The sequence below is a fragment of the Ixodes scapularis genome, unplaced genomic scaffold (assembly GCF_016920785.2).
Source record: "Ixodes scapularis isolate PalLabHiFi unplaced genomic scaffold, ASM1692078v2 ptg000800l_1__unscaffolded, whole genome shotgun sequence".
NCBI lineage: Eukaryota > Metazoa > Arthropoda > Arachnida > Ixodida > Ixodidae > Ixodes > Ixodes scapularis.
In genome coordinates, this window is record NW_024610039.1 from 2063859 (window position 1) to 2073871 (window position 10013).

At 48.0% G+C, this 10013-nt stretch overlaps 1 protein-coding gene across 1 annotated transcript; it reads right to left on the reverse strand.

Moving 5' to 3' along the window:
- Positions 1-274: 274 nt before the first annotated feature.
- Positions 275-1465, reverse strand: LOC115326603. Its single transcript, XM_042287980.1, has one exon. It carries the CDS (start codon positions 1448-1450, stop codon positions 275-277), a length of 1176 nt encoding a protein of 391 aa, XP_042143914.1. The 5' UTR covers positions 1451-1465.
- Positions 1466-10013: the final 8548 nt, after the last annotated feature.

The window sequence follows — 10013 nt, forward strand, 5'->3', positions numbered from 1 at the left end:
AATCGGTTAAGGGGGTACATACAACGCCATTTTTTCCAAGAATCGCTACTCCACCACCGCGAGAACCTCTATCCTTGCGCAAAATCGTATAGTTTGGGGGCGTGATTTCACAGTCAAGAATGCTGTCTGATAGCCAAGTTTCTGTCATTGCTATAATATCAGGTTGGGTATTCAAAACAGCAGCTTCAAGTTTATTCGTTTTATTTACGATGCTTCGCGCGTTTAGGTTTAGTAATCGAAATTCATATACACGGTTGACTTGAGTAGGGCTTGGTCACGTACTGGGATTCCGGGTTTCCTCAAATATGGGAACCTTATCGTTTATGGCCTCATTCCAAATGTATACTGTGTCATTTATCTTAATTTTGTTATAGGTAAGCGTGACCTTATCACCAGCAAGTTTATTTGATTTCGAGCTATCAAGTAATTTTTTTCTAATGCCCTGAATTCGCTTTGAGTAGTCTTCACTTATCGAGAGTCGTTCATATTTCAATTTATTGCAGTTGCGTAAAATATTCAATTTATCTTTAAAGTTTACGAGTCGAAATATTACTGGACGGGTTTTGCCATGAGCTGGCCTCCCAAGGCGATGTATACGATCGATTCCATTAATCTTTACATTTCGTTTTCGACCAAGAATCTCTTTAGTTACTCTATCCTCGAGGGTGCTACTCTCTTCGTTAGGTAGTTCAGAAAGACCAAAAATAATTAGATTGTTTCTTCTGCTACGGTTCTCTAAATCATCAATTTTGTTCGAGAGTGATGTGATGGTGGCTTCGAGGCGGTTGGTCTTGTCGCAGTTTTTGTTCACAACGGACCTGAGTTCTTCAAGGCCTTCGAGGCGCGATTCTATTTTCTCTAGTCTCGATGTTGTCGCAGCCTGGCTCAGCTTAATTTCCTTAATGTCGACCGAGATATTAGTTAACATTTCCATCATCGCTGCCTTGTCAGGACCGGGATTGGTCTCAATATCTCCGCACAGCATGAGCAAATCAGCAAATCGTGCACGCATTTCACACAGCAAGGAAAAACAGGTCCGTGGGCACGGCAGCAAAAAAAGACAAAGGTTGTTGCTACGGTAACAGAAAGGATAGCGTTTTCCTACCTGTGCAATGAACACGAAGGTGTTAACGACTGTCATCTTGGCGATGCCACCGTGCCCACAGTGGAGTGCAGATCGGGGGTGGTCTTTTATACTTGGCAGCGCTGGCGCTGAGATAGCCGATGTCGATGGCGATGTGAATCTTGAGAATTCCAGGTTTTCGTTGAAGGTCCACCGAAGAAAATTTCGGTCTGTATGAGTCGCTGTTTCCTTGTTATCAGCCGTGATGATGATGCGCTCAGCCCGATGAATCGCCGCCGGACAGCTTTCGACGGCGTCACCGGCCCAGTGCGGCGGCAGAAGCAGCAGTACCTGTATCATGAACACGAAGGTGTTAACGACTGTCATCTTGGCAATGTCACCGTGCCCACCTGATCACAGTTCAGGCTAAGAACATAGGGCAAGGAAAGACGCAGAGGAGAAAGCAGACGGGGTGCTGGAGGGGACAGGTTTTCTTCTCTCTTCTTCAGCATTCCGTCAGCTTTCTTCCCCCTTTCTCTTGCCCTGTGTTGTTAGCCACTCACTGACTAGTAATCTGGAATTAGTGTGTGAATTTCACTTTAAAAATAGTACAGAACACTGAATTTCTTTCTGCAGGCAACTCTTGCAGGCATGTTCAGGTTCAAAATCCAGGTGGAGAAAACATAGAAACAATAAAAATGAAAGCATCCTAGCAGCTCAGTGAACAGCTGTACCTGCAGTGCATTGTCCTAAAAAATTACTAGAAAAATACTTGGCTGCCCTCCTGAGGGTGTTCTGAGGATGTCCTGAGGCCGGACAATAGCTCGTTTTTAGGATGTTTCCAGGATTATTTGAGGACATCCTCAGGACATCATAATGACATCATATAGTTGTCCTGGGGACATCCTGGGATGTCCAAGTGCTGTCTGGGTCCATAGATGCAGAGCACAACCGCGATTTTGCATCGCGTTGGTGGATTCACCGCTTCCTCGCCGTTTGCTGCTCTCTGCATCAGTCTTTAGGAGAGGCTCTCACATACGCTTCCCAAAAGAGCGCTCGGGTAACCAGAATCGTGGAGTCGGGCGATCTGTATTTTAAAGCTTGCCTCAATTTAAAGATGGCAGGACACTCTTAGCGTAGAGAAAAGAGCAGTACTGGCAACACTTCTTTCGGCGGTCTTCGAGTGGCCTGACTCGTAGGGAAGAAGCCCCTTACACGATCGGGGTTCGTAATGCTTGCAGACGTGACTTGCTTTGAACTCCAGAAGGAAGTCCAGGAATTTGATTGACTTCTTCAGCGGTAGTTCGTACGTAAACACCAATTCCGGGCAACTTTTTTTTTCAAAAAACAGATCAAAACACTTTCTTTACATTCGTTCCCCGGATCTTCCACCTCAGTGTCGTATAGCACCAAAGAGTCATCAACATACCTAAAGATGTCTTTTACCCGCGCGTCATTCAGGTTCTCTTGAATCTTCCTGCTGGGTACTGCAAGGAACAAATCGCAAAGATAAGGAGCGACCCAAAAGCCAATAGACCGATCTCACCAGCCAGCTTGACTACGTCATTGCTGCCACAATGCATCGAGAGAGCTTTAGTCTTTCTGCACGTGCCACAACCTCGCTGGAGCTCTGCGCGTGTGGAGCATGAGGCGGCACGAGTTGTCTTGTGCGCTGCTGCCTGCCTCCTGAGAACTAAAGTTATGGCCGCGTCACGCATGCGCCGAAAGCTTGGTGAGATTGGTCTATGCACACGACGCTTTTTTGTACAAATTGTTGCCCTTAATGGGCTACCCCTGTCGCTGCCAAGTATTATCGCGGACAATATGAGCTGAAACAGCGCTCCGGCCGGCACACGCTACTACCTGCGCCGCCTGTCGCCTTGCTCCCCACACATGGCGCACCCTGAGTCCGAGATATTTTGTCACTTGCGCTCGCTGTGCCACTCCGCTCTTCCGGCTGTCTGCAAGCGAGACGGTGGGTGCGACAGCGGGCATGTGTGGTAGGGCGACGGGGGGAACAAAAGATTACACTTGTCGTTCCCCTTTTAGTATTGACTTACTTTACTCTATCGCGCCAAATCGCTTAGAAGAAACGCTGACTGTTGAAGAAAAAATATCGAAGTGTCTTTAATATCAAATGCGATTACCGTTTTAGAAAGTCATGTCAAAATACGTTCCAGGTTGTTTTTGTTTGATTATAGGTGCATGCACAAGGTGGGACATCGTAAAATATAGGCCAAAATCTGTATGCCGGATTTTGTCCAGCTCCAATGTATTTTTTTCTGTTTCACTGATCACAGATGTTCAAAAAACGGTAAGCATGCATGTTACTGAGAAGGTTTTGTAACCTTGGTTAGTATGAAGCGGTTAAAAAATATTACTTCTTTATTACTGGGCCCACGTGTTTGTTTCAAGCAAAACAATTTGCTGACAAGACACCAGTTTTTTGTGTACGAATTCCTAGTTTTAATAAGGTGGGACAAATAGTCATATATTTGGCAAGAGAAGGAAATTGGAACTTAATCAAAAGAATGTTTGCAGAGGACATTGTCAGACACAAAAGATTAATAGTCGGCGTGGAAGTTCAACTGCACTATACAAGAAGATCGGGATGAAGGAGGCACCGCTCAAAAGTATCCGTGGTTAACGGCGTCAAACAGTGTGTCGCAACCGTAGCATCAAGCTTTGTTCCAATCTGCAGAAGTCCAGTTCAGGGGGTCCTGAGCCGCGGTAAAACTTGCAAAATAATTAAATACCGCGTCATTCTCCCCTGGCCCGCCACCACGGCTCTCATCCTGTCTGGTAAGAAATCATAGAGCGCGGCCACGAAGTCTGGCTCAGCCCCGAAGCCACTCCCATTCCCCTCCCATTGCTTTCCACAATTTGTAGGCAGTGGCGCGGTGGAGGGGGACGCCGTGACATGGCTACCTTGATGCGCCTCCAAAAGTTTTCCATGATATTCAGATCGGCTCCTTTTAGGGGCCAAGGCAGCTTCGTCAGGAAGCGCTCCTCGAGGAGATACGAGGGTGACAGCGCATTTTCCACTTCGGCGCTTTCTTGAAATGCACTGAAATGCATGTTAGCTGAAAACGTGAACATTGGGCTAGCAGACGGCCGGAAGAGCGCAGTGGCGCAGTGAGCGCAAGTGAGAATTTATCAACGAGGTAGAGGGGCTTAGAGTGATAAACCGGAAGTTCGGAAGTGGCACCCCCCGGTTGCCGCCATATTTTACGCAAATGTGACCACTCGTCACGTGACCTCCCAAGAGCCGTGACGTCCCAGCTAAGATGGCAGCGCCCAGAGCAGGCGGATGCGAGTTTGTTCGGTGCGCGGTAGCCGTGATGTGCAGCTGCTTTCCGACGACTTCGGGCTTCTTCGTGCTCGCTGACGCAGGTATAATGTGAAAATATGAAGGAATGAGACTTTATACCGTTTTTGCGCAAGATCGCTCTGGATCATCTGGATATTAACGCCTGTGAGACAGCATCAGCTCTGCATCGCCGTACCGGTGCTTGGATTCCGGGATGTGTCCGAGGATCGATAGAACTTTGAGTGCTTTTAACATGAAATTTTCGCATTCTCTTAGCTTTGTTTGAACGTTGAATTATCTAAGAATCTACGCGAAATGTATACGTCGCGTTAGGGCCTAAGGGAAGTTGTTTCAGCCCTCCGTCACCGAACAACCATAGCAACTTTTAGCGAGGAAGCTCCTGCGATTTTAACCTTTTGTGCTAATCTACGATTCTACATTCGATCGCTTTTCTTCCTTTTTTTTTGTGTGTGTGTGTGAGTGCGAAGTGCACCCTTATTTTCAGCTACGAGGTTGGCGTTTTATTGAGTATGGGGAAGAATAAATCGTTGCAGTCACCTGCTTCAAAGCTATTCGACTTGCTATAAGAACAACTGTTTTGGTGCATGCATAGATTAACTGCGCATTTTTTCTGTTTTGTAGGATTTATTGCAGCTATACTCTTTTCCATCAAGAGTGCATTGTATTAGTCGGTCAATTATTTAATTGTTCTAATTACCTGGATAAGATGATTCATATTTGTGTTCATCCCTTGCCTGGAGAGCAGTCTTGTTGAAAAATGTTGACTACCATTCCTTTCGGTCTTTTCAATAGACTCTTTTTAAAAGTGTGGGCTGTCTATACTTCGCATCACCGTAACTTGGAAAAGGCCAACCGCCACAGCCCCCTCGAGCCAATCAGAGAGACGGAGCGAAGGTGTGTGACAAATCTGTGCAGACGAGCACTCTGGTGATATGCTGTCATGTGCCTCTCTCCAATGTGTGTATTGACTCACCGAGACTGTAGCCTTTGCCGTCTGCCAAATTCTGATGAAACAAACTACCGTAGCTATACTGTAATTACCCCAGGCTTTCATACTTTGGGTATTTGTTCGACAAGAATGTTATGTCCGCCATCCCTGTGAATTCGGCTCAGCACCTATTGGACTCGAATGCTGCATTGGCCTTCGACGTGAACTGGGGCCCATTCGTGTGCTTTGCGCCGAAAAAAATGGTGACGGTTGTGTTGCTTGATAAGGTTCTGCAAAGGGTCTATTGTGTCATACATATAGGAAGTGTCATGCTATATAACAATGCATCAACACATACTATTAAACTATATGCTCAGAGATGTGTTTGTTTTTCCAATTAACAAGTTACAGCAGTGTGCTTTAATGCTATTATCATGTGTGTAGTTTTAAGTATCCTCTCTGCAATGCCTACGAAGGCCCCTGGAAAGAATAAATTAATAAATAACATTTTCACATCACTGGAGTTGGTTTTCGGATGCACCACATGTTCAGGAAAGGTTGATTGAGTGCAGCCCCTTGCAAGAAGTCTGCCAGTCTGGTATGACCCCTTAATTAATATTGAAGGGTCAGAGAAGCGAGTGTCCTCGTAAGGTCCAGAGCGTGCAATGGACACAATTCTCGGTGTGTAAACTCTCAAGGCACGAAGGCAAGCGGAAATATGTTTATCTGGTTAGTGTATCAAATATTTTTATTTCCACTTGATTAAAAAATTATTGATTCTTAGTAAATGGTTTCATAACGAGTTCTTTCTGCGACAGTCTCGTGTCAGGCGTTCAGTCGTAGTACCTGTGGACCTTGTTGTCGGATGACGCTCCTGGCACGTCGGTGTTCAGTTTGGTCGAGTGGCAACTTTGACCGACTGATGCTGTCTTGTAATCATACGTCATGTGCACTGAAGCTGCAGGGCTGGCTTCTAATCCGAAAATTTTCCTGGTAGTTTTCGGCATCAATGTAGCAAGTTCGGGCATGTATTGCTTACGTGGCTGTGCCTTTTGCTGTACCGTTGACTTGAAAGCTGGCAACAATTTTTGTTTGCTATCCAAGTCTGGTGATGCTTGCAGTTCACTTTTGAGAGCAACCAACCATTCTATTCCTTCAGGTCACTCAGGGGCATTCTCCCTCAAAGTTGGAAATTGTGTGCTTCGTGGAGTGGACACAGAAAATTGGTGTCAGCAAATTTTTAGGTATTGTCCTTGGACGACAACCGACACCAAATCCACTGTCACTGCATCGCCGCTCACCTGCTTTGTCGTGCTTACCTCTTGTTGAGCTGATGGACATGAGGAGGTTTGGGGTAATCAGGGATTCAGAATCTTCGATTCAGCACCTTCGGCATCAGGGACAAAGGTCGCCGAAGGTAATCCTTAATCTCCCGTGGTCGCTCCTCGAGACGTAATCAAGGGTCGTTTGGCACGAACCCTCGCCGACCAATTCATTGGTACGGGCTGCTTTGGTAGACATGGTAGGCTTCATGCAGTGGTAGCAAAGTGGTTTTCGGTCGCACATTCGCATCACCTACGTTTTCCTCGGTGTACTTTGTTGAGCACAGTCCTACACACAATGTCGGGAATGCTTCAGCGTTAGAGTGTCTCATTGAATTGGCATTGAATACTAAGGGGCAGCCGGTGGCGGTCGTCGTGCCATTGTGGCGTAAGTTGCCCTTGGTTTGTCAGATGCCGCTTCGCTCGCAGAAGTCTCGGTTGAAATACCTGTCAAACTTGTTCCGAAACAATCTCGGCAATCAAAATAAAAGCCGGGCAACTGATGGCAGGAAGTAGCTTCCTGATCTCCTCCCAGACAACGTCGTGGGTGATGTCGTGGATGCCTGGGAGGCTGGCGTCGAAGTAGTAGCTGGACAACTCGAGTGTCGAGACGCCGGGAAGTTGTTCATAGTGGCAGGCTCGGGCATGCAGCGCACATTCCATGTTGGAAGCCTCAGTGATATCAACACTTCGACTGTTGTGGGGGGGTTGCGGACAAGGCTGCCGAAGGTGTTGTCCCTCACGTGAGGCGCATGGGATTCTTAGGTTCTTGTCTTCTGTAGCATCAAGGTCGGCGTGGGCGTGGGCGCTCGATCAAGCGCAAAACATCCTCTACGAGTGCGGTGGCGCTCTCATTGGGGCAGTGTCCTGGACAGAATCAAGAATGCGGCTCTCTTTCGTTGATGTTGGCTGACGGATGCGCGCTTCAGCTTGATCTTGCAAACTTCCCATGACGTTAAGGAGGATCCATGGTTCTCAGACCAGCGCCGGCAGTTGCTTCCACGAGAAGTATAGGTTCTGCAGGAGTTGGTTGTCTGTCCACCCAATGTGGCGGGCGACACTGTCATATTGTTCAATCCAGTCCTTGACGTCTTCATACAGCTTGCGTGAAAAAGCGTCGGAGTGTGATTTGCGACGGGCATGCAAACAATGGTGGGAGGGGACACGGTTTGCTGCTACAGGTTTGTCATTGTTGGCTTAGTCAGCTTCGGATTTTCTGACAGGAGACCGAATTCCGGTGGTTTTTCCTGGTAGCAGCAACTGGCTCGGATTTCAGGTGCTTCGTGGTGTATTTCCGAGGTTACTCCTTGTGGTACTCGGTCGTCTTGCGGTTGTTCTGCCAGACTCGGGTCAGGACTTTGCCTACGGCTCGACAGGGGGTAAAAGACGAAGAATAGTCCGCCAGCCGTGTCCCATTATCGGGTAACTCGGCTGAAGAGCCGCCGGGTTCACACAGAGTGAAGGGCTACGGGTAAAGTGCCCAGTACCTCCACCTGAACATACAATTACAGCTGAGCATGACCTGCAGTGTCCCAGAATAGTGAATATTGATAGAAGATAGGACTGGAACAAGGATCCGTGACAGTATAACAAAACTAGCAGAAGAGATCTATCTTGACCACTGAAGAAGCTGCATTGCTTTAGTGGCATTTTATCCGAATAAATCCTCTCCTTCGGGGTTTGGCGACTGCCGTGGAGGAACTGAACTGAAATGGATGTGGGACCACTTTTCTGGTAATGAGCCACTGCAGACTGTTGCCACAAAGCGGCGTGAGCTGGGTACGTAACACGCTCGGTGAAATGTCCGGACAGCTTGCAATTCGCGTAACGAGTGTGGATGAAACGTTTGTGTTGACGAAACGTGCGACAGACCAGCGGGATCAATACCAACTGCAACACCTGTGCTCCGTGAAAGTGCACGTCTACGCCGGAACAATTTCGGAAGCAGCACAGCATCACCTAAAGCATGGCACAGGAACTACCAGCTTGAAGGCAGCTCTTCGGTGCGCCGCACACTTGTGCTCGGTGAAAGTGCACTTCTACGCCGGAACAATTTGTAAGCAGCACAGCATCATTCAGCACGGCACGGGAACTACCAGCTTCAAGGCAGCCTTCCGGTGCGCCGCACAACCGAAGTGAGCCCTCGGTCATTTGATCGAAGCTGCACCGCGATTGCACACCGCCAAGCACGACTCAGGCAATTTCCGACGCTCAACTGTGTATCCAAATGTATTGCACACACTTCACTGCAAACCTCGAAGATTCCGATGGTCAACGAGAGCACAGAAACTTCGCCTTAAATTTTATCCTAGCGGTATCCGAATCAATCCGAGGTCCGAGCAACGTAGGTCAGACTGTCTCTTCCGCGGCAATATCCCGGTCGGTCACCAGCGAAATGCACACCGTTTCTCCGTATTTTCACGTTATACCTACGTCAAAAACCACGCTGAACTCTGAACTCGCTTTCGACCGGCCTCATATGACGGCTTCCGCGTCTGAAATCAACTCGCCGAGACGAACGACAACCAACAAAGCATCCGACAAGCTCCGGCCCAGCTGGGGCCAGCCGCTGCTTGGGCGCTGCCATCTTTCCTGTGACGTCACGTATTTGGTTTGGTCATGTGACGTGTGGTCAAATTTGCGTACAATGGCAGCCTCCTTATGGGGGTCACTTTCGAGTGCAGACCGGAACCCCGGTTTATCGCTCTAAGCCCCTCTACCTCGTTGGAATTTATCTTGGCCTCAGGGCGCGCCGTGTTTAGGGAGCGATGCGACAGGCGGCGCAGGTAGTACCGTGCAAAGGCCGGAGCGCTGTTTCAGCTCATATTGTCCGCGATAGTACACACTGAGCAGTTCCGGGAAGGTGTCGACGGTAATTCCAGCCGAGTTTTGGAATGTTGTTGTTCCTTGTTCTTCAATGGCTGCTCGAAGATTCAACAAAAAGCTTGTGTGTGATATTGAGTAATACATACCCTGGATGTCGACTGACAGGGCAGAGAGAAAACCAGATTCATGCTCTTCTAGATAACCAATAGGTTGTTCTGACCTTTGTATCATGTAAGGATCGTCGCACTGAACCAGGGACAGCTGTTTCGCCAAAAAGGACGACACGTGGGGTTGCCATGTTGCCCCTTCCGATACAATAGCCCTAAAAGGTGCGCCATTCATGTGCGTCTTCACCGAGAAAAACACCTCAAAGTGTGCCATCTTCGTATTTTTTATTTTTTTACAAAGACTGTTCAAGTCGGCTCTCTTAAGTAGCCGCACAATGGTCTGCTTACACCCTTTGCTTCGTTTTTCTTCGGCACTAATAAAGATTTTGTCCAGGCTGCTGCGGCCTTGTCTCCATAGCTCTCTGAATCCAGGACG